Source organism: Spodoptera frugiperda, chromosome 27 (genome assembly GCF_023101765.2).
Source record: "Spodoptera frugiperda isolate SF20-4 chromosome 27, AGI-APGP_CSIRO_Sfru_2.0, whole genome shotgun sequence".
In the NCBI taxonomy this organism is placed as follows: domain Eukaryota; kingdom Metazoa; phylum Arthropoda; class Insecta; order Lepidoptera; family Noctuidae; genus Spodoptera; species Spodoptera frugiperda.
In genome coordinates, this window is record NC_064238.1 from 11,163,163 (window position 1) to 11,188,974 (window position 25,812).

The following is a 25,812-nucleotide window of genomic DNA, read 5'->3' on the forward strand; positions in this document are numbered from 1 at the left end:
GTTCTGTCTCGTATCGACCGCCTGTCGTTGTTACTGGAAATTGGGAAATTGGTGTGTGAAAAAATTATGTTCAAGGTATTTATTTATTTAATTTCAGTGTATAACCGCCGTACTCAGTCATTTAATGGTTGCTTGTCCCAGTACTTAGCAATTATTTTCAAACAAATCGTTACTAAGGAATAGTTTAAGTAATCACTAAGTGTCTCTGAGTACAGCAGTCAGCTTTTTAATGTCGATAAATGTAGTGTGGTAGAGAAATAATGAAATCAATGTGGTTTGGTTTTTGAATTTTTATACTCAATGTAGTTGTGATGACGGAAATTTTAAACTTCTATAAAAGTTTCAAAAGAATTTAGAATTCTGTATTTAATAATTTAGAATATTATACAATTAAATACCTACTAGAATTTTAGAGATTTTCTCTTTTTTTTGCATTAAAATTGAAATTTTATTCAAAAAGCCACATTTATGCATAGAAGAGATAGGCATGACACAAGTACCAATAAGTCAAAATAAAACTTCAAACATGCTGTTTTTGAATTCTCATCTTTATTATGTTTGATACTATCCTGATTTTTTTAAAACACTCCATAACTTTATCAACAGAACAGAATAGTACAGCCAAAGTATACATATCACACGCGAACATTGAAGCTTGAAAATATCGCATACACTGATATATAGAAATATACCTTGCTTATTATCACACATAGATATTATACTTAAGCCAGAATTGACGCGAAATGTATGGTAAACAAGCTAAAAAGAAATCTAGTCAATGAAGTCTCCTTTCTGCCCACTAGATGGCGTTGAAGACTAAGGTCACTGTAGCTGTCACAGAATAGCTCGATGTTTATGATTTGTTTGCAAACATTTCACATCGATCTTAGTTTTAAGTATAAGTCCATTTTTGGTACACACGACTTGTAACTAAGCCAAATCAAGCCAAAATATTTTTGTCGTGTGTTAAGCAATATTGATTCTAAAGTGTAAGTAAGCAAGGTACATTTTACTATGCAATATTGCTAGCAGTTCCACACATCTATAGCTCTGCATTTCACAAGATGTAAGTAAATGTACAATATTATTTTATTATGCATGAATTATTACAACATAAATAATTGAATAATATTCTCGAAGACAATATTTAACAATCTATAGAGTTAGTAGATTGAACTATTATTTACATTCATATAACTCGTGAGACATATTAAATTAATTATGTTTTACGGCTCACACACGTAACTGTTTCATTTGTAGCATAATGTGACTCAAGATTATGAGCCCCGAGTGTGACTTGAAACTAGTCGAGATACCTCGTTAAACAGTTACGTGAGTTAGCCATAAAACATAATGAATTTACATTCATATCATTAATAAGTAGTAATACATGAATTGGTCATTAAGGAAGGACAAATTATAGTTATGTAAGAAATAATTCCGCGTGTTAACTGTTGGTAGGCAAGTTGTAGACGATGAGAACATTTTGTTTTCGAAGCTAAAATCCCAAAATAAAAAAATATTCTGTCCGAAAATATGGATGTTTTTCTTTCTTAACAAATACATGAATTCATCGACAAAAGTATTAACTGAGTTTTCTTTAAGCTGCCGTTAGTAATTTATCTAAGAATAAAAATAATAGCCGACTACGTAGCAACCCAAAATTAGTGGTATTTTTTTTTATTGTTGTATCCACATTATAAGTAAATATACCAAAATAAGTACTACCTACGTGAAAAATTAAACTACTATCATAAATTCGCACCAAGTGGTTAGACTTGTGTTAAACCGAAATTATTATTATTAAGAAATATGCTCTAGTGAAACATGTTAGTCTCAACGAGAAGCATCATCTATCATTATTACGAGAAAATAAATAGTCTTACAACTTTCTAATTTAGATCTTTTCTGAAAACCTACTTTATTATTTTGGAGATCTTAATAACCATTACAACAATAATTTCATAATTTAATTTCATTCATTTACCAAAATGAATAAGTCTTTCGTATAGAGGGCAAACATGACCAAACTTCTTTCTTAAACAACTTTCATTTTATGGAAACAAATTCTTAATTAGAACCCTTAGAACATAATATTCATCGTCAAATTATAAATAGCATTATGCACCAACTATATACGTATTGACTTAATTGTAATCGAAATAATTTCACCGAAAAAAATTAATGATCACGCGTAAATTATATAAAAAAATAAATATTTGTCATGATTCAACATATTAAAGCTAAATAAAATTAGAAAAAAACATTGGTTAATAAATAATACTTGTCGATAGTTACGATATATTTGTACACGAGGACAGCCGTACATGAGAAGGTATTATATACCGGGGTGACTAAGTCATAAGCGTTGGGCTACTTCTGAATTAGACTTAAGAAAGTATCTTCAAGTTCTAAACCCAATCAAGCACATTATTTGCCGCACATTAATAGACATTGATCTAATTTGTAGCACGTCAAACCTAACCCTAAGCAGGTCTTCTGGAAAATGTGCTTAATTGACATAGTTGGACCAGACGCTAGCAATGAACGGTTGTATTTCCACCACGTTCAAAGCATCGCCGGCCATGATAGTTGTCCTATCCAATTCAGAACCACCCAACTGAGGCAAAGCATCAATAAATTAATACTGAGGTACGATCGCAATATAATAACATGTTAATAATTAAAATGAGCCTCAATTATATCAAGGTCAGAAATTAACGCTCCGTTCTGAAAAATTCGACCTCTAAAGTAACTGATTGCAAAATATATAACATACTGTATCCATATAATATGGTAAAGCGTTATTCGTAAGGTAAGCAAGGTTCTGTGTATACTGGCCTTTACATAAGATCATGCGTGGCGCGTAGAAAAACAGTGTTTAGTTTTTTTGATTTTTTGTTTCCACAATTTATGCAATTTTATTCATCTACACCCTAATAACTAAATAAACAAGAGATAAGTACTAAAAAGAGTACCATTATACAAAAAATGTAAGAGATTTTTTATGAAGACCAACGCACCGAGTCATGATTCGATAATATCAAAATGTTTCCCGAAACCTATAAACTATGAGTACATGCATATTTATATTAATACTTTTCCAATTTCTAGGACTTTTTGGTCTTCATAAAAAATCTAATAAGTTTTATTTTTTGTGTATTTTGCTAGATTTTTACATTTTTATGTTAATTTTTTTGATATGACATAAATACCGCTACTGAACAACGATAAAAGGTCATTGCCTAAATAGTAATGTTAGGCTTTAGTAGCAAATATTTTAAAATCACTTTTTTTACAAACATTTTAAGATTTTTTTGTCTTTTACCTGTGCTTAATCACATAAATTGCATTACTTAACTAAGATTACTACAACAGCAGCAAATGTTTGATTCTAACAGAGTAAACAAGACATATTCAGCTATAGAAAATTAACCCAAAATATATTACGCTGAGTGATATTTATAATGGCTCAAATTATAGTACCTACTAAAACAAAAATCAAATTATGATTTTGATATTTTCACTTAACACATTATTTTATTAAAATTAAATTAGTGTGACTACATACTTTATAATAAAAGTTACAAATAAAACCCCAAAAATAAAATAAATCATTTTCATAAAATTATGCTGTCTTTAAAATGTTATATTTAAGCTTTGAAACTTACAATCGGTTATTAGACATATCACATGAAAGAATAAACTTCTTTAAACTCTTACTGTACTTTAGCAAAATATTCTTCTACTTAAAAATCTACTGATATCCTTAAAATAAACCACTACATCCAGATCAGCCTTTAGTAAAAATTATTAGAATTTCGAAGTGAATGTAAGCTGAATATGTCTTCAATTTAAACTACGATAAATATTGCAAAAATCGAAACATTGAACATTAATATCACTGAACACATTTTATTACTTTTTCTTCTTACGCGACTTTTTAGACTTAGAAGATTGCTTTGTCGAAGGCATGGTTACATTAGAAGCACCAGTTGATTTCTTGTCCTCTTTGTCACTGTCCAATGACGCCAAGGGAGACGACACATCATCATCCGAAGATTTCTCCATTACCCCTACATCTTTATCGTCAGATTTATCCTCGTCAATCTTCACTTCTTGAGTTGTTATCTTATCATTCTCAACTACACTAAAACCTTTCTCTTTCTTTGAAGGAACCTTTTCCAAATCGATCAGGTTGAATGCACTAGATTCTATAGTCTTGTTTGTCGTTTCTTTGATGGTCGACAGTATGTTGTCAATGTTTATCTTGCATATAGGACTCGAGATTGCCCCTTCGTTCATTTCCAGTAGACTGTCTCGCATCACCTCTAGCTTGAAATCGTCTAAACCGAAGTCCAAAGGTTCCAAAGGTGGTAGGTCCAGAACTGAATGATGTTCCTCAACAAAATTTAGTTCTGCCGGAGCATCGCACTGGGCGACCATGATATCAGGCCTTTTGCAAAGTTCAATAAGTTTCTCTTGCAAAGACACCTGATCGGAAGACCCAGCCTCTACGTTCATATCTTTAACTTTGAGAACCCTTTCTTCTTTCTTTTCGGTTTCTACTCTTTCTTCAGAAACCTTTTCATTTTTAGACGCAGCTATAGAACTCCAAGATTTAATTGGTCTATCCTCCTGAGTCACTTTCTCAGGTTGAGGCGATTTCTTTCGGGCCTTACTGGCTTTAGTTATCTGAATTTCAGGGAAATCTTCCTTCATGGTATCTATCACATAAACATCTGTAACATCAGTTTCATAGCGTTTTTCGGTTGATTTACGTTCGGCGTAAGGAGATGGAGATTTAGTTTTCTTAGTAGGAGCAGATTCTTTCAATGGAGAGGCACTTTGCTCAGTTCCTTCAACTTTAAGCGAATCTGCTGTAGGTATTGCTGTCCCTGAATCTCTAGATTTGGCTTTTGAAATTGGTTCAGACCATTCATCCTTAACATCATCATCGACATTCTTTATTTTAGGCAAACTACTAGTTTCCGAGTCATCGAGTGCCCAAATATCTCTAGGATCAAAGTCGTGCCTTCTCTCTGGAGTTACACTTTTAGTAGACCGTGACTTTTTAGCTTTCGCTAAGAAAGACATGGGTTCAATATCTTCATAAGGTGTTGATATAGAAACTAGGTCACCGCTAGAAGGCTGAGGTTTATCTTCGATTGTATGTATCTCTACAAATGTATCCTCATCCTTCACTTGCGTATCATCCTGAGACTTCTTACCCTTTCGGTTTTTCTTCGATTTGGGTTTAGGTTCCTCGGAAGGTTTTTCTTCGACAGGTGGTTTATTAGGCACAATTGGTTTCTCCGGCTCGTTCAAGAGCATATCCCAAGCTTGTTCTTCAGTTTTAATGACTTCTACATCTTTTTCTTTTACAAACCTTGACTCAGATTTTTTCTTAGACGACGATTTTAAAGTAACGCTCGCTGAGGACGACTCTTCGCGAGTATCAACGGAAGCAATGGGATCCGACTCCCTTAAGGGATGTTCTTTCACGACAGGTTCTTTTTCTTTTACTAATTCTTTTGCAATAACATCTTTTGGAAGTTCTTTCGGAACAGACTCTCTGGAAGCTATCTTCTTTGACACAGATTCTTTCACAACAATCTCTTTTGGTACAGATTCCCTTGAACCAGTTACCTTAGGTACGGATTCTTTTGGAACATGCTCCTTTGGAACAAATTCTTTCTGAACAGGCTCCATCTTAGCAACTCTTTCTACTTTAGGAGTAGACTCTCTACGCTCTCGTACCTCACTAGACCTAGAAGCCCTCGATCCTTCATCTCGCAGGCGAGGGCTTTCCCTAATTCTACTAGATTTCTTATCCCTAGAGTTATCATCGCTATCCGACTTTGGGGTGGGAGATCGCCTAACTGTAGGTGGGGCGGCCGGTTGAATATCACCCGACGGCCTCTGTTTTGGCAGTGTGTCGGGAGGCGCCTGGCAGGCTCGCTCGGCAGGCGCCAAGCTCCTCGCACTCCGTCTAGCATCCCTCATCTCTCGCGTCGCCTCCTCGTCTATACTATACTTATCTAAGTTAAAACTAATGATGCCGTCGTCGTGCAGGGCGGCGGGGATGACGACGGCCGTGGGCAGCGCGCGCGGGGGCGCGGCCGGGGGCGCGGGCGCGGACGTGGGCTCCGTCACGGTCTGCACCGGGATAGTAGTGGTGAGCGGCAGCGGGCGCGCCGCGTCCTCGGGGCGCGCCTCGGGCGGCGCGGGCGCGCGCAGCACGGGGCGGAACGTGGCCTCGTCGCAGTTGGAGGCGGCGTAGGGCTCGGGCCAGGCGGCGGGCGGCGACGCGGGCGGCGGCTGCACCACGGTGCCCAGCGGGTCCACGGCGCGCGCCACGCAGCGCGGCGCGGGGGCCGCGGGGGCCGCGGGCGCGGGGGCGCCGCTGTCGCTCGCCGCCCCTATACGAAACCGAAGGCAACCGTTATTCGAGTGCGGAGGAGGTCGGCGTGCCGGGCGCAGCCCTACTGGTCGGTAACAGGGTGCCTTTGGCTTCGGTATAGGGCCGGCGGCGGGCTTACACTCCGCGGAACTATCCGACGACTCCTCCGCTTGTTACTTCGCTCTTGGATATTCACTCGATGGTAAACGAATTCCAAAAACTTTCCACACCCGGAACACATTTTTCATGTGCACACTTCGCAACCACATTTTCAACTAAATTTTATCAACAACATATTCCCGACTATATCGATATTGATTCTGATTTTATGACTAACTAATATTTTTCATAATACGCACAGGATGTTTCTGGAATCAAACCAAACAGAGGCACGGAAAAGGTTTTGTAGATTTAAAAACTTTAATTAAATAAACCTTGCCCGTGTCCTTGTTCAATTTGATTCACACTTCTAGGAACATCTTGTATAGAATGCTAAATAAATTACTGATACCTATTTTTAAAATATTCAACCGTATAGCCAAATACTTAGAAATTAAAAAATCTACCATTTTGTACCATATCAAAAACCCGGTTTAAAAAAAAATGCCACTTAAATCTTAGCCACAACACAGGTTATAGATGTTCGTTAGAATCACCAATGTACGCTGGCTTGAATCAACGTCAGGGTCATAATAACATTACTACATTGGTGACCAGGTACAACAAAAACGGCGAATATTTAATTACGGTGCTTTTTTAATTGAAAGGTGTCTATCGTATCGTAATTTATACTTTTTATTAAGACATTTGTGTTGAAAAGTAAGTGTTTCGCACGAAAATACAAGAATGCGCCAATTTACCCCAATTACAAAAAATCTGGTAATGAATCTACGAGTTTTCATAGTTTTTCGATATAAAAGTATATAAGTGAATGCAATACATACCATGGTCCTCCTTCATAGCCTCGGCCAAGTCCTCCCTCAGCTGCACGTCACAGACGGAGGCCGCGCGGCCAGTTTCTGCCAGCAACGACTTGCGGCGGAAACTGTCCGACGGAGAATGTTCTAGAGAACCTGACGACAATATCGGGATAGGTGACATATGTGTCTTAATTGGGTTGCTTCCTCAGTCAAAAATAGATTATTTCGACTTTTCAATACAATAAAATATTCAAAATTAATCACAAATCAAAAAGTTTTCTAATTTTTCTTACTAATTTTCTAGAAATAAGTCTGATATTTGACACATGAAATTCTGATGACGTCATAACGAAATAGTATTTCATACAATACAAAATTCATAGAAATGTAGTTTTTTCTTTATTTTCTTTATGAAAACCTTGCCCCACACTAGGATTTTTTCCTGTGTCGTGGGTGCGTTTACAAACATACAAGTTCACAGACACATGACACCCAGACCCGAAACAACAATTTGTGCATTTGGAAAATTATGTGATATTATTTCTAAACCATTGACGGTTCAATGGAAGAATAGAAGATTTGTTTGGTGAGTTAATGGATTACTTGTAACAACAAGAATGCATAAATAAGGAGGCATCAACATCCGTGAGAGTCGACTGCTGGACTATTCTGGGTACTATATCTTTATAGGAGACCATAATATTCACGCTTAGTAAGCGAGTTAAAAATTGCAGTACAAAAGGTTCAAATTTATCAGAAAACGCTGCTTAGGTCTTTTACAAATGCAGTTTATTTACACCATCACTTTTCACTTTGAAATATGACATTATAATAAACATTTATTTTTTATCATTTAAACAAATTTCTTTTCCATTTAAAAAAGTAAACATGTCATAAATAGTGTGTACTTACTTGCAGATCCAGAGTCTATGAGGACAGGTACGACGGGCCTGACTCCCGGCATGTTCACCGGGTTGGAACGAGCGACGCCGCGGGCCGCGCTAGTATCCACTTCTACTGTCTCCGCTTCAGACAGGGACGAGTTTGATCTGTTCCACAAAATATAATCAACTTTAATTATGAACTAGTAACTGTATGACGAAGTAACTCGACTAGTTTCAAGCTACGTTAGGGTCTATAGTTATGAGCTGTATTACATGTCAAAAGACATGGCAAACGTAACGCAGTCAACTGTAAAGTTTTAATAACTATTTTAAGTGTGGGAGAGCCATGCTACACATGGGCCGGCTCGGAGTGATACCATGGCCTCACAGAAAACAAGACGTGAAACAACGCTTGCGTTGTGTGAGTGAGGTAACTGGAGGACCAATTACCCTCCTTCCCAATCCCCGATTCCCCAACAACCATTAAATTCCTAACCCCCAAAATGCCTACAAGGCACTTGCAACGTCTTTGGTGTTTCGGGAGTCCATGATCAGCAGCGTTTTCTTACATCAGGTGATACGTCTGTTCGTTTACCGGCTTGGTGTATTAAAAAAAAAACATTCTGTATAATGTAGATAAAACTCACCCCGTGCAATTATAGGTCTTGAAAACGAACTGTGGTCCCATCCAGAGTCGTCGATGTGGTCCAGCATGGGTCACTATCTCCACTTGCGACAACCAACGCTCTTCTTCACTCATGCACATATCCGCGCACCTCTGTAACAAAACGGTAACATGAGACACCTTTGATAGAAGAATTGTAGATTCTGTTAATCTTACTAATATTATGTTTGTTACTCAATCACATCAAAACGACTGAAGGGATTAGGATGAAATTTGGAACAGGGGTATCTCTATCTACCCCTGAGACCATAATCTTATGGTCTGGATTTCTGGAATAACACTTAGGACATTTTTCATCTCACGAGACCGCAAGAGAAGCTGCTGACACTGCAAGTAACTGCAAGGAGTCTTGAGTTTAACTTAGATTTTTGTATTATTACTTTTATGAGACATACAATTAATTATGCTTAACTGCCTACTCGTGTTACTGTTTGGCTAGATACCTTGACTAAATTCAATATGGGTACAGAAAGCTCAATAAGACCAATGATGATGAGCGTAATCTTTGAAGCAAAGTTTCACCCACATTCTCTACTCTTACACTTCAACTAATATACTGACAAACATGCAAATGATATAAAATATTATATTATAACAGTTAGTTACCCTGCAAGTCTGCGGCTGCAGTAAGGGGTTGGAAGGCGGTAGCGGAGCCAACAGGTCGGCGGCGGCGGCCGGGCGCTGCAGGGGCCACTGCGATACTGCCTCCACCTCCAACTCGATCGCCGAGTCGTCGCAGATCTTCTCCTTCGGTATGGCTGGAATAGTATTATGGTAATGTATTTGTTGCTTCTGTCTTTACCTAAGAGTTTTATAAAATTCCATCACAATCTTCTCTGTGTCCAGACTATTTTACACAGTTAATCAACGCTTCATTTAATTGTGTGCGTATACGTATTTCTGCGATAAAGCATCTACGAATATTAATTCATCAATCAAATATTTTTTTGCAATACGAGTTATATTGACACGTCACTTTACTTAAATCAGTTTAATTTGTGGTCATTTTTAATCTTATAAAATTGCAAGAAAGTCGAAATTAAACAAATAGCCTGAAATAGCTTGATGGTGTCTATGCATAACACACATTTCTTCAAATGTTTTTATATATATGCGGCCTTTTACCTTACTCCAAGCATGAAATATGATAATATATCTTACAGGACAGCGGTCGAGGATGCAGTAGTAGATGCAGCAGCGATCCATTGGCGGCCATGAGGTAGAGCGCGGCGACGGGGGCGGGGGCGCGGCCCGAGGGGGACGGGCACAGCGCGGGCCCGAACCGCGCGCGGGCCAGCAGCGGCGCCGCGTTGTTGTCCTCCGACAGCGACGACAGGCGCTGCCGACCTGCAGCATACACATTGTTATATAGGGTTGGTAAAATGTACCAAAATCGCATAGATTCGAGATGATTGTCGCGCTGCTAATCGCCGCGTCGTATGTCGCGGAATGCTGCTCATGAATATGAGCCTCTAGGATGGCTTGAAACTAGTCGAGTTCCTCGTCAAACAGTTACGTAAGTAAGCCAATAACATAATAATTAATTTAGTATGTCTCACGAAAGTTATAATAACATAATATGCATAGTAATTGGTAATGGGCTGGCTGCTTGGTGAATGGCAGTAGGCTCTTTATGATACGTGTAATATAACTACTTAGGATCTTTCTAATAAGTCGTCTTCATCAAAACAAGAAGAATGTCCACAACTGAACAACTGCCTCCCTCTAAAGAAACAGAGGGATTTACCATAATGCTTGCGACGCAGTTTAGGACACCCAAGTCCAACATGCAGTATAAGTATATTTATCGAATTATATGTAATTTATTCTTTTTTTTTTCTTTTAAATCTATCTTTTTAGTAAATACTATGTGATACAGAAATGTGAACATGTTATGAGTTCACCCATTAGATTACACTCAATAACTGATAATAAAAGTTACACTGTAAGAGGTCATGATTAAAGTTAGAACAAGTAAATTAGACTTTTACTTACCAGAGCTATTCCTAGTGATAGTGTGCGTGGGTATGTTGGCAGTGGGGCGTAGTTGCGCGAGGGGAGATAGTGTCGTGGGGAGCGGGTACGGGGGCAGGCGGGGGTTGGGGAACCACGCGCCTTGGGCCATTGTGTCGCCGACCTGGAAGAGATCAAATTGATCAGAATTATTGACATACTTAACATATTTAAAAAATAATTTGTTTTACATATAATGATAGGAGAAGATGTGATTAAGGCACCATGTAGCCTTTGGTTACTGAGTAACTGTTAGACAACACATATCTATAACTTTTAAGCTGGATAGGAACCTGTCATGATGTTACTTGTGAAGTGCTTAAAAGTGCACTTGAAAACACCAAAAAAGAATCTAAACCAGTACCATTATTACGAGTTTGCTTTACGTTGAACTAAAACGAAACGAGAGCGCGTTCGATGCTCTGATTGGCCGGCGCGAATGTACCAACCATTCAAAGTGCCGTTTCGTTTTCTTTCAACATAAAGCAAACTCGTAATACACACAGATCTTCTTTTTTTACACATAATTGTAATAAAAATCTCTTAAAAATAGTATTAAACTTACCGGCGTAGCTCGTTTCCCGGGTACTCCATGTATAGGTAACCCAGCCGAGCGATGGAACCGCGACAGTCTGTTGACTACGCGCGGCTGCGTATGAGTACGTACGCCGACGGCGCCCCCGTACGGGGAGATCGCGAACACGTGCGTGGTGCCGCGGAGCGACGATATTGCCGCCCAACGACTGTCGCAGGATATTGCTATGTCCTGTGAAGAAAAGTTTTAGTTAGGTATATTTGTTGTAGGTTTTTGTTTAGATTCAAAAGTAGGGTAATGAATGGCATAAATTGTCAAACCCTAATTTTTAAATTAATTATAATGGTCACAGCCATTAATATCAACGTTGACATAATTACACTACACGTTTAGCATTCTTAACTATATTAATCTCATCATTAGATCACTAAACCAGAACACTCAAAAAATAAACTATACTAAGATTTTCCTCTCTCTTTCTCTAAACAAAATCCAAATTCCGTAACTGATCAGAATATTCATATTGCAAAGAGTTACGCATGTTATCTTTAAAGTGAAAAAGTAAAACGAGAATAGAATCTCATTAGATCTCCCTCAATACTTAACCAGTATCATCAACTTTAAAATTAAATCAGAGTCAAAGAATTTAAACCAGCCATACCTGCACTTTAGCCGTAGTATCCCCCCTATGCAGTATATAGAGATGGTGCACGGAAGCCAGGCTGGAGCCACAAGGGTGCGGGTTGATCCTGAACACGTGGAAGTCATGACCGCGTCGGTCCGCCGTCACCAACAACATACCACTAGCGTCAAACTTCAGAGCTATTATTGCTTCCGAGTGCGCTATGAAGTGAGCCACGATTGGATCGAATGTCTCTTCGCTGTCTTGGCCGTCGTCTTCCTCGTTACCCTGGAATTTTTAATGGCTTTGTTAATGTGTGAAGGAAAGTTAGTCTTAATAAGTGAAGTGGGACTTTAAGTTGGTTAGCATAAGGCTGACAATAGAAATGTTGGCAACTATGCTTAAACGAATAAAGTGAAATGTTTTCAAATCACAAAGGCCAGAAAGACTACATTTTACCACACTAAGTATCATATTTTAACGGTATCATTTAGCTTGACCTGTTTTTCTGTACTTTTGTCCTTCTGGTATGATTCAAAACTGTCACTAAAATGAATGATAAAGAGCAATAAAATTGTATTAAAATTGGCTAACCAGAAAAACTAATTTATGAAATAAGTGCTTACATTATTTTAAAACAGTATTATTTTACCACATCATACCTCAATATCCAAAATGGTGACTACTCCAGGCTGCTGTACATCAGTGTTGGGTGGTGATGGAGACTGGGAGGTGCTCCGCCCCCCAGCTAGACTGTGCGCCACGCTCTCTCCAAGGCCACGTAGGCCTTTGCTGAGGGACTTTGCGGCATGCAGCACTGTTGCTGTGTAGCTGGTTACGCCTTCGGCTGGTGAATAGATATTTTAGGGTTAATTTTCATCAAACTCTCTTAAATTTTAAGAATCCTTTAAGCTAAGATTGGTAATAATTAACAACATTTTGTTTTCACAATGTATAAGGGACACCTAGCAGTATTAAGGGCTTAGTTTGGCTACTGTCTAACCCTAAGTAACTCTTAGTTAAGAGTATATAGGATGGTTGGCGAAATTGGGCATTAAGTGTACTATTTCTGTCAATTTTTTCTATGGAATAAAATACTTCCAAGAGGTTCCACTTTGAAATTAGCTCATCACACTAATATTATAAATGTGAAAGTTTGTTTGAATATTTGAATATTTGTCTGTCAATCACGCTGAACCTACTAACGGATTTTGATGAAATTTGGTATATAGACCGCAAAAGTGATGAGCTGACTTGGGTGAAAGGATACTTTTTATCCCACGATAACGGGGGTGAAGCCGCTGGCAGAAGCTAGTTAGTCATAAATGACTTGTTTATTCTACTCCCCATAAAGGATATAGATTGGCCTTAACCTGTAACCCGGTCTGCAGTTTAAATAACGATGATTATGTGTAAATAGGTAATTAATTAACGATTTGTTTTACTTATTAATGTAATTAACTGTGTAATTAGTCTGTAAGTAGCTAGATACAGGGAACGTGACTGAATAATATTATTATTTTCTATCCCCTTCATCAAAATCAATATTTTTACACTACAATGAAAAAAAATTTTATTTAATTAGATTTAGTAAAACACTAAAATTATAAAAAAGTACTGTAATATATCATTATAGTCAATAATAAAAATCAAGGTTTCAAACATAAAAAATATAAAAATAAATATGAAAAAATAACAACTACAAGTACTATCGCAATAAAGAACACCGCACAACGCACACATGCGCACGCATTAGTCACGCACGCGTATAAAAAAACATGATATGCAGTGGTGTAAGGTCAACAATACTAACACATACACACGTTTTATAAATAAAGTCAACAGCCTCTAATAAAAAAAAAACAAAAGAAGTTAAGAAGTGTGTATTTTAATATCTTCCCTTTTATTTAATAATAAATCATGTCTGATCTGATGCCTAATTCACACTATAATAACGTATTAACCGCCGCTCAGATACATTTAATGATTACTTAAACTATTCCTTAGTAACGTTTTGTTCCGAAAACAATTACCAAGGACTAGATTAAGTAATCATTAAATGAGTGAATGAATGACTCGTGAGTATGGCAGTAAGAGTTCATTTATTTCTTTGTATAAAATCTGTAAAAATTCAACCCCCCCATTTTTTTCAATAGATATTCAACTGTATTCAGAATACCACAAAGTTGAAAATCAAACACTTAAAAGAAATTTCAGTTTGAGGCGGCTTCGTGTTTTGGCTGACCTAATCAGATTAAAAAAAAAATTGTGAGGAGCCTATATTTTAAGATAAGCCTATCTAACACGCCAGTCTTGGCGTGGCAACACGCTAGTCTTAGCGTGATAGATAAGCAGCACAGCCTAAATCTTCAGAATCTATAGATAGTTTTTTTTATGGGGGAAAGTCATCCAATGACTTCTCCCGCCTTAGGCGAGGCGAGAGGGAGTGTCAGACTCTTACTGACTAAAAATCACCCCGTTCCTTCTCCTGCTTTTCGAGCCGGAGCCCCGGTAAACCCGCTAGGTAGTCCGCAGCTCCGGATCAGGCATCAGCCCTATCTGATCTATAGATAGTCTAGTGTAGCATACCGTATCTACTTGTATGTCTAATTGTGTAAAAGCTACGCATTATAAATTATAATTATTCACAAATGGCCGTCAGTCCGGGCCACGAAGGTGGACCGTGACATTGACACGTTTTAATCTATACATATAATAAAATCGTAGAAAAGTGCTGTCTGTACATTGAAAATAAAAATAAAAAAAATAGCAGGGGTTATTGTTATGTCGATGTCGAACCCAAAAATGTAATTAACTTTTTTTTTGTCTGTTTGTCTGTTTGTCTGTTTGTCTGTTTGTCTGTTCGTCTGTGCGCGCTAATCTCAGAAACGGCTGATCCGAGTTGGATGCGGTTTTCACGAATATATTGTGGGATGCTTAAATTTACATTTAGTGTTTGTTTTATGTCAATCGGTTCATAAATAAAAAAGTTATGTCAAATTAAAGAATCACGTCGAACATTCTATGCTTATACCATTAATAATCTCCGCAACTATTTGACGGATTTGGTTGAAATTTGGTACAGATATAGTTTAGAACCTTAGAAAGGACATAGATATATTTTTATTTCAAAAATCAAAAAATAAAAATAAAATAAAAATAAAATAAAATAAAATAAAAATAAAATAAAAATAAAATAAAAATTAAATAAAAATAAAATAAAAATAAAATAAAAATAAAATAAAAATAAAATAAAAATAAAATAAAATAAAAATAAAATAAAAATAAAATAAAATAAAAATAAAAATAAAATAAAAATAAAATAAAAATAAAATAAAAATAAAATAAAAATAAAATAAAAATAAAATAAAAATAAAATAAAAATAAAATAAAAATAAAATAAAAATAAAATAAAAATAAAATAAAAATAAAATAAAAATAAAATAAAAATAAAATAAAAATAAAATAAAAATAAAATAAAAATAAAATAAAAATAAAATAAAAATAAAATAAAAATAAAATAAAAATAAAATAAAAATAAAATAAAAATAAAATAAAAATAAAATAAAAATAAAATAAAAATAAAATAAAAATAAAATAAAAATAAAATAAAAATAAAATAAAAATAAAATAAAAATAAAATAAAAATAAAATAAAAATAAAATAAAAATAAAATAAAAATAAAATAAAAATAAAATAAAAAATAAATTTATTCCGAACATACAGCGCCATCTATTGTTCAATTTCGTACTTATAGTACGGAATTGAATACAACTTTTAGTACAAAGAAAACGCTCTAACGGAGTATAGATAATTCTATGTCGATCGTTACACGACTTCGGTTCATGTTATTGTTTTAATTCATCGAAAAAAAGTTAACAAATAGTAAAAAGGTATGAAAAAAATTATATCAATATAATTAAACTTTTAGTACAAAGAAAATGCCCGAACGGAGTATAAATAAATAATCCAAGTTGTCTTTATCCTCGATAGATGGCGTTGGGATCGAAATAGATTGCGCTATGGTTTTGTTACAATTATTTGGTTGGGTATCGGCCGAGCGCTTCGGTACTATTGTAGAAAATGTGTATTATCAGTCGTATGATTATTAAATTTGTCTGTAGTGGTCCTGCTGTTTCGTATATTCTAAATTGGTTTCGTTGTATTTGTCAATTAATAAGTTTATTTGTTGAGTTTTCCTGGTTTTCTGGTTAAACTTTTTAACGTAGGTTTAGTTTGATATCGATTATTAGTAGTTACTGTAGTTAGTTTTTTTAATAAAATTGTAAGTCTAATTTATAAATTAATTAGATTAGATTTAAGTCGTTTCTTTTAAATTATTTAGTTTAAGCTTGGTTATTATAGCATAAAGGATAGGTTCTAATATAATTTCTTTTTTAATTGTTATAAATTCGTAATTCGTAGCTTTCTTTAGTTTTAAGTTAGTTTTCATCTTAAGTTCGGAAAGATTATAATATTTCTTTAGTTAAAGTCCGTTTTTAAACTATTTTTTCAATGCCCTAAGTGAGTATACCTACATCTATTAAAATCAAACGCAGAGCTCATTATGTTGATTTTTGAAGAGTTCCCTGGAATATCTTCCACATCTCATTTTTGAAAAGATCCCGCGAGATCGGGAACTCTTCATCATCATCATCATCATCAGCCTATAGCTATGGGAACTATGTGGTTAAAACCAAAAATTTGCCGGAAGTCACTATTCCACGCGAACGAAGTCGCGGGCAAAAGCTAGTGTGTCATAAAATTCCATGGCTTTTATTAAAATAGACTGCAACGTTGACCTAGTAGTGTATGCGACTATAACGATGGACGAAACGGTATTCTAAGGATTTATAATTTTGTACATTCATCTTACCTATAAGATATGAATGTTCAAATAGAACAGTTGATATTATGGTGGTATTTTAAAACCCTTTTGTAATAGAGGGGTAGCCCCGAGAGCAAATGTCAAGACCAGACATAGTTCCAGACTTATTACTAATACTAAGCAACAAAAAAAACAATCTATGATCGATCCGAGCTTGAACTCGTAACCTTGCCTAGGTTAATCCCCGCAATGCAATAAAATTGGTTCTTTAACAGATCTGAGATTGAATCTTTTACAAAAAAATCGCATTTTCAATCACCACATCAGTCACAAGAAGTCCACTACTGAACATAGGTCTCACCTCATTAAATTCAGTTAAACGGTTTCAGAAGTTACCTTGCGAATAGTACCTACAAGATAATAAATATATCTTGGAACTTTCCAAGGAGCTCTAGTAAAACCCTTTTGTTAGACAGGATCGATATTTCGTTGTCAGCGTGCAATGTACTACAATGCAGACAAGGGCATTAGTCACTAACTGTATTGCGTATTAAGTGTAGAATCGACCGTTATACTATACTTAGGTACTCTTTTATTATTTACTTCGAACAATGCTTTGTTGCAAATGAGGTTGGTTTTGTTTGAGTTATGTTCTAGTACTGACTACACGCATGGTGAAGAATGGTGCCTACTACAATAATATAATCTGTAATTATTAATTCGAACGAAATTAGTTTTTTTAATTAAACTAGACTATTAAATAAAATTGGAGTACCAAAATAACATTTTTTTTAAATATTTGTCGGTCTGTCTGTTTGTTCCAGCTAAACTCTGAAATGACTGAACTGATTTTGACGGGATTGTTTGGTAGGTAGCTGATGCATTAAGGAGTAAGTTAGGTTGAACCAAATAAAAAAGTTTTTTAACAAAAACATACTTTTAGGTAAAATTAGTTATCTAGATAAAATTTACTTTTGTTTATGCAAACTTTTCAAGGTGCTACCTTATTTATATTTGTTTTGATGTCAAATTAGATAACTTGAGTTATCTTAAAGTATGCAATCTATGTTTTGAACCAGTGTCACCTCTAGTTACTAAGATATTAATATATGCTACATAACAACATGTATGGAATATCTTAATATAGATATGTACGGATTTAAAACATAATTAAATATATTATTGATGTTACTAATGATATAACTGAAGTGTTACTACCTGATGCAAGATACGGGTTTGTTTATACCAATTAGATGCACTTTGTCAATCGACTGACAGTCTGTCATTTAAGTGAGAATTAACTGTTGCATCATTTCTGTATGCATTATTAATATTTCAAGGTTTTTGTTGCAGATTTGTGTAATACATAACCGGTAAAGTTTTGATATTAACCTTTTTTATAAATGTCTGATTTTTATGTATATCAATAGTCCTTGAAAGTTATATTAACAACCAGTCCACTGCTGGACTATTATATTCCTCTTCCTCATAAGAGAAGAATACCCGCTGGAAGAATAAAGCCTACTATCCACGTTGCGCGATTTAATGCTAGTTCGTGGACGTTTTTCATTGTTTCTAAACAAGATACAAACCTATATCATTTATAGGCGGCTTATTGATTGTGAAGGATGCATGCATTCGTCAAATGACGCGACGTGGACAGTCATCCTGAGCGTGGTGCGGTATAAATATTATTGAAATTAAAAAAAAATACAGTTGTATCTAACAAAATAAATAAAAACGGTTTACATGAAGCCACAAAGCGTCCAAACAGTTTTAAATATTCAAAATGTTTGTGTTATGACTGCAGCCAGTAACGAGCTGACCGCGGCGCATAAATGTGAACGTGTTAATAAATTATGTACCCCTCCGTCGGCGACAATGAGTCGCATGAGCTACTATTACTAACTGTCCTGTCTATCTACACGTGGAAAGGTCATTTTATGTTTTTTTTAAATATACGTATAATTAATCTTTGAGATTAGATAGATAGATAGCCTAAAACATTGATAGATGTTCTAAAATATTTTATGAATAAATTAGTTACATTTAAAGAGTTGGGTTTAATGTTTCTGCAGCTAAAATACACTTCGTAACAGCTTGGATTCATTCTATTTTCCACGAATCAATGGAGTGATTTATTATCTCTACAAGAAACCCTCCACGTTCCTCAGCTCTTAAAAGACTATAAGCATCATTTCAGGCTTCAGGGATAAAACCAGTACCCTTAGTACGAGTTTGTTTTACGTTTTTCAGCGCTCTGATTGGTTGGTTCATTTGTGCCGACCAATCAAAGCACCGAACGCGCTCTCGTTCTGATCTTGTTAAACGTAAAACAAATTCGTACTAAGCCCTCAGGTATCATAGTGACACAAGAAAGTAAACTCTTTATCATTCAAAAATCTAATTTAAAAGTACTATAATTATTTAATGATATTGACTAAAGTCCCAAACGAAAGTCACGCGACACGACAAACGGAAATCGGGATAAATACGAGAGAATGTAGAATTCATAAATTGGCACACATTTGGCAGGGCACAGGTAAGAATAAGTACTGTCGTCATGGAATCATTTTAAGTCATACATACATAATAATTATACAATGAAAGTGTTGAGAGTAAGTGCTGCCAATAATATTTGTGACAACAAGCTGTTGGTAGGCGGGTTTAATTATGATTTACACAACACGTGTAAAACTCATTGAAGAGTCTCAGTGCAGAGTACTTAGGTAATCTTAACGAACGTATTGGTACTAAAATGTACGTAGTAGTACTAATTAAGATTTGTATGTACTTTTTAGCTTCCGTACTACGGTACCGCTACTAATTTTGTCGAGCTTTGCAGTTTCCTTTACCTTCCTCTAAACAAGGCGAAGGCAATTAATAATATTAGGCCTAGGGCGCTAGGAACCTCAAGCAGTTATAACCGACTGCTTGAAACTGCGACTGCGCGATGAACTATAGCCATTCATCGACTGCTCGAGCAGTCGCGATCGCTTCAAGCCGTCAACAGCTTCAAGCAGTCGACGCCGACCGCTCGAGCAGTCCGTGTACGGCCGCCCTAAGTGATAGTGACAGCGGCGCCAAAAAATAAATATGGGCACCCATGAGGCGATTGCCTTGAGCTCCCTGAGGGCTTAGTACGAGTTTGTTTTACGTTCAATGAGATTGAAACGAGAGCGCGTTTGTCGCTCTGATTGGTTGATTCATTCGTCCCAGCCAATTAAAGCACCGATCGCGCTCTCGTTTCGTTTTCGTTCAAAGTAAAGCAAACTCGTACTAAGGTTGTACTGTACGTTTAATCCGCATTTGTATAAAGGTATAAGATTATATTATGTAAAACATCCGAATGTTCCTGATCCCTGTCTCACGCTATTTACATACTGTTTCACTAAAAGTCGTATATTTTAATCACTCAATGTTATCACTACTATACGTGTGTGTCATTGAACTCAATACATTGTGTAGTATTTTCGATCTACTATACTACCTAATTAAGTGTTCGTCCAATTTGTAAGTAATTAATAACTTTACACTATAATTTTAGTTGATTCGTTTGTTGTATTGAATTGAGGTGTCAAAGAAATAGGGCATAAATCCTCCTAAAATGTTAAAGAAGTCCTTGAACACAATACTAGACTCAAATTGTTTTATACAAAACATACTATATTTCGTATTCACAACACGTAAGTTAAATTTGATAAGACACGTTCTGTTCGTGAACCGTCTATGCCTTTTACCTAAAAGAAGTATACAATGAATTGCTCATGTAAAGGTGGTTGATAATGTTGAAAAGTTATTTTTATTTCATTTATAATAACAAGTAATCAGCTGTAGAATAATTGTGAATTAATTAGGATAGGTAGGCTTATGAGAATATTCTCCCATAAAGGTGCTGAAGGATATTAATGAGAGGTAAGAACCTCACATTCTCTAGAATATCTCCCCTTAGAATTGGGAGCCTTATAGAAGTCCCCCTGAAATAAAACAAAATAATGATCTTACCTTCACACCCTCCACTGCTCCTCTTGGACTGGTTAAGTTTCTTATCAGCGTAAGCTAACCAGCGGTCTCCAAGCGCCAACGGGTTGATTGGCAAGCTGCCGCCCAAAGGACATGGGCAGGGGTAACAAGTAGTGACGGCCATTCGGTCTTCTAGAGTCGCAGCGTCGAATACCGCGAAACGTTCGGAAAACGACACCACCACTGATCGCTTGTTCGCCAACACGTCGAGAATGGGGTTCTTGAATTTGATGCTTTTTACCTGTTGTTGAAGTGGGGAAAGGTTATTTAAAATACACCATACACATAGATACACCTACGCCACCATAGATAGGTACAAGATAAGACCAAAAGGTGTTTTCTTAATACAGCTCAAATATTCTTGTTTTTAGAGGCCTGTTTCGTTGTTTAAGTGCCTCCAAGAAATGGAACTTGGATCCGAACTGTCTCGGATAAAGCATTGTTGTATCTTTTCCGAGTTCAGGAATTCTCAGTAATAATACGGGATATGTGCCGGCTCGTTGTTTAAGTGCCTCCAAGAAAGGGAACTTGGATGTGACACTCTCGGATCGGATAAAGCATAGTTCTATCTTTTCGAGTTCAGGAATTCTCAGTACGTGATGAATGCCATATATCTGGCATTGTGCCCGCTACATAGTGATAAGCTCACCCCATATTAACTACATGGGACTCACAGATAACTGGTGAAAACTGGATGCTATATTGAAATTGAGCACTTTTGCCTACTTCTTTGGGGATCATAAGGCTAGGATAGATTCATAAGACAAAGAAGTCAAGGCATGCTTTGCGCACACTATTAAGAGACTGGTGTATGATGATACACCCACAGATATTACTTCACATTAAGTAAACCAAAGACACGCCTCCAAAACGTCACATAATAAGTCCATTTTGTTTACAGTTCGATAAAAACAATGTCCAGTTTAATGGCCGAAAGTGTACAACTCTACAAGTAATCAGTTTCCCGTACAGTAATGAGCAAAATATTATTATGTCTACATACACATGATATCATACACACACGTGTAAAGCTGGGTCAACAGAACTTATCTTTTCTATTATTATTCTTACTGAATATTAAACAGGAATAATAGTGATATGTAGGAATATACTGGGTGTAAACGATACGCTTCAAAAAGCCGCAAACAGGTGATGGTAAAAAAGGAGTTATATTTTCCAAAAAATAATGAATTCAATGTTTATTTTATGTAATAATAGTTGTAATCAACTGCTTAAGGCTGATGTTGCATGAATAACACGAAAACTAAAACGATTAAAATTATAAAAACAAATTGTAGCAAACAAAGTGTTAGGAGTTTGGGAGTGTTCCGTTTATACTCTGTATACTTAAAATTATATGCTTTAGCTTACCTGTTCACCACCTCTGATAGAAATGAAGCTAAGTGAGCAAAAAGATGGGCCGGGGCTGGCAGAGTCACACAAGGCAATAAGGGGCCTCTTCGACGCGAAGCAGTCGCCGTGCTGCGGAGTAGGCAGTATACGGAGCACCCTCACTGTGCCTTGTCGCCATGACAACACCTCCTGGGCCTCCCCAGTAGGGGGTATCAGCCAGACTTGGACTCCAGCTCCGTAGCCCAGGATTAGGAGCAACGGAGACACATCACTGTCACTGTCGCCTTCAGGTGTTGGCTCGTTTATGTCTGCTGTTTCGAACCTGCGTGAAGTTTAAATTTTTTGAATAAGTATTTGAAGAAAAAGTCTCTTTTTTTCTTTAAAAAATGTAATCTGATTCTAAATAAAACTAAAATAATTTAAATCAAAAAATTTTAGCAGATGGCTGATACGAGAATTATGAATTTTTATAAAACAATTTAATCAATATTTTGAATCCAAATAAATAAATATTATTGTATGACCTTGACAATGATACCCTTAGTATTCATTCATCATTTTATACAATACTTTGGCAAACCAAACCAACTGTAAGGAAAAGTATTTATTACATATAAATACATAAGAAATTGAAATAGCATCTATCTACTTGCATTCCCAACACAAATAAATGCAGTGCAATCGATAGCCTATACAAAGAGCACTGAACAATTAATTATCTGTACTTCTTTGTTTTATTTTAAAGAAAAAAAGAATGTTGAATTAGGTCCATATTTCTGAATCATACACAATGTCGCAATATTTTACTCCATAATGCAATTTTATGGATTATGTTTACAAGTACTTTGATTACAATATTTAAGATAATTTTAGTGGGTATTTTTATAAACATTTCTGCTTAGAAATGAAATATCTACTTTAATTTTTTTAACAAAAGAATAAAGTTTTAATTTATGTTGAATTAATCAAGGCATGTTAGACTATTCCTATTTTGTTTTAAGAAAAATGGACTGACCATGCTACTAATAATCAGTTGCACAGCTGATTTAACAAGGACAAATAATTCTATTTACCAGTTTACATGTTTCAATTATTGATTTTAAAGTCAAATAAAATTAAAACTTTAACTAGTTGAATAAAAGGTAGTTTACTAAATTATACTTTTACCTACACATAAAAAATCCTCAATATTCTTATTTGAATTAATAGTGTTATTGGAATGGATGGCAGTCCTTACCTTGCCCACTGAATAACATCTTTAGGGTCTACTGATGATGAAGAGGAAAGTGTCACGTCGTTGATGAAGCCGGAGACGGCATCGATGATGCTGCGGTCACTTGGTGGCTGGGAGGGCACGGTCAGTGGCCCTCCTGACCGCACATGTCGTGGCGACTCCGCTGACATGCTGAATGAGCGTCGCCTGGTGGAAGAAACTACTATTATTACCTGCTACCCTTACATACTACCTGTAAGAGATGGGGCTTCAGTCAGTGTAATTCTCACTAGAAGATAGTGATGCATTACGGTATAAATGTGAGTATTATAGTCTAATAGGCAGATGATTACCTAAGTGTCCTTCAAAATACTGGAGTGTATTGTAAGATTATTCATATACCTTCAATACCCTAATCAGCTACATGGTTTCAAATGATGAGTTTTTCACCTACAAGTACTCACATCAGTTTTCTTCCACATAAGTTTTGTATCTTTAATAGATTCAACTATCAAACACTACACAGATGATAAAAATACCCCTATAAAACTATTTTACTGATCAAATATCTATTTCTGACTAAAGAATTCAACAAACACAATAACAAATGAGATAAGACATTGATAAATATGTATGAACATAGAAAATAATAGAAATAAGTACTTCACTGATAAAAATCATCCACTCAAATCACTCTTACAAAAGAATATGTAATACTGGCAAGTTTTGCCTTAAAAATCTATTGCAATATTAGAATGCAATACTAGACAAGTTGATGCAATAGACAAGGAAAATATTTAAAAACAAACTTACCTTAAAGATGCTGAATGCAATGTAACCTTGGCAGTTTTGTTCTAATAATGTGTCTTCTTAAGTTAAAAATGTAGGTAAATTAATACTAGGAATATTTACACTTTAATTTCTAATTCTTCTCATTTTTTTGTCATAGGTGGTGGTCAATGTACTTAGAAACTAAATAGTAATAATTTGTTGTCAAATAACACTTGGATTGAATTAAATTATTTTTATTTCTAAGAGCTACTGATCGTCTTTATTAACACTAGGGAACTAATTTTATAATAAAGGAAGGTAAGTCTAACTAAAACGATTTTTAACAAATGAATCGTAAAAATGGTAGTTATAAAATTATAGGCACCTTCATAAGCATTTGTTTTTCATGATTCATAAAAAAACGTAGTACACAACAAAACTTGAAAACAGAACGATCGAATTATTGATTCAAAAATACTAACACAGATTACATAAGGCAAAACAAAACAATATCACACAACTTTATAAATCAATACTGTATACATTCGTAGATTATCAACACCAAAATGTTTATGTTGTTTCGAAACAGCTGGTAGATCTACTATAACACTGAGTGAGTAGCTATATACTTCAAACATAAAAGGGGACCGAGGACAAAGGAAATCGATGAAGTGTATTCACCCTACGTTGCGAACTAATCTAACTTTATTAAATGCGTAATATGAGCATAATATGCGTCTTACATAACACACTCACCTTGTTTACGAAAACAATTCTCATTTTAAATCCATTTTCGAGTAAAATGCTATTGCGTCGTACTGGCAGTCGAAAACAATGACGTCACACGAGAATAAAAACAAAACTCTAAACAAACATAACTCACTCGCGCACTCAATCAATTATTTTATAATAACACTCTCATTAAATAAATAATCAAAAATAAATTAGATTTTATGTACAAAATATACAACAATTTACGGAACAGATGATTTGAATGACAATACCCTAACGCCCACTTGTTCGTTTGTAGATGTGTGTGTGTGTCATACGACAAAGCATTCGTTTCATTTGTGTACATGAATGCACACATGGATATTTTATCACTGTGTGTAACACTCTGGGTCACAGACAAAGATTTATCACAGATGCGACAGAGCAACAACTTCTTATTAGAATCCATTTAGAACTTTACGATTGACCTGGTTATAAAAATCTTAACACCGAAGATTGCTTCACTATTTTAAGTTTTCTGAATTTAAAACAATATTTTAGTAATAAATATTACAAACACGTTTAAAACGTGTTTTACTTTGGTACATTTCTGACACAAAGTTATATTTTTTGTATTATGAAAATTAACATTATTGCTTACTAATACAAAACACGTATTTTTCTACCTTCACAGAGAAATGTTTACATTTGGTAGTTTGCTTAATCTTTGGTCCAACAATATAATAAAAACAGTGTACATTCCTTTACCTGCAGAATTTAATAATTTAGATATTAAAAATTGATGAAATAAAAAATGATAAAATTATTGATCATCACATTTTAAATTAAGA

At 35.4% G+C, this 25,812-nt stretch overlaps 1 protein-coding gene across 2 annotated transcripts; it reads right to left on the reverse strand.

Annotated features, from left to right (window-relative positions):
* Positions 1 to 527: 527 nt before the first annotated feature.
* Positions 528 to 25,318, reverse strand: LOC118263722 (titin-like). Of its 2 annotated transcripts, none has more exons than XM_050705226.1 (14): positions 25,007 to 25,318; positions 23,504 to 23,686; positions 22,285 to 22,588; positions 20,896 to 21,154; positions 12,725 to 12,909; positions 12,102 to 12,350; positions 11,471 to 11,671; positions 10,888 to 11,029; positions 10,054 to 10,239; positions 9,499 to 9,650; positions 8,855 to 8,985; positions 8,236 to 8,372; positions 7,348 to 7,476; positions 528 to 6,422 (listed from the first exon to the last, which is right to left on the reverse strand). In XM_050705226.1, the coding sequence occupies exons 2-14, from the start codon at positions 23,668 to 23,670 to the stop codon at positions 3,919 to 3,921; spliced, it is 4,746 nt and encodes a 1,581-aa protein (XP_050561183.1). In that variant the 5' UTR covers positions 23,671 to 23,686; positions 25,007 to 25,318; the 3' UTR covers positions 528 to 3,918. The 2 variants fall into 2 exon arrangements, with proteins under 2 accessions (XP_050561183.1, XP_050561184.1); XM_050705227.1 differs by lacking the exon at positions 25,007 to 25,318 and adding an exon at positions 24,293 to 24,954.
* Between the last annotated feature and the right edge of the window lie 494 nt (positions 25,319 to 25,812).

Bases quoted from the DNA above. Each gene is read 5' to 3' on its own strand.
- LOC118263722 (XM_050705226.1), bottom strand. From the start codon at position 23,670: ATGTCAGCGGAGTCGCCACGACATGTGCGGTCAGGAGGGCCACTGACC. The intron at 12,910-20,895 runs GTAAGATCATTA...TCTATTCACCAG, and splicing joins GAGCAGTGGAGGGTGTGAAG to CCGAAGGCGTAACCAGCTAC. The intron at 11,030-11,470 runs GTAAGTTTAATA...GATCTCTTCCAG, and splicing joins CCGGGAAACGAGCTACGCCG to GTCGGCGACACAATGGCCCA.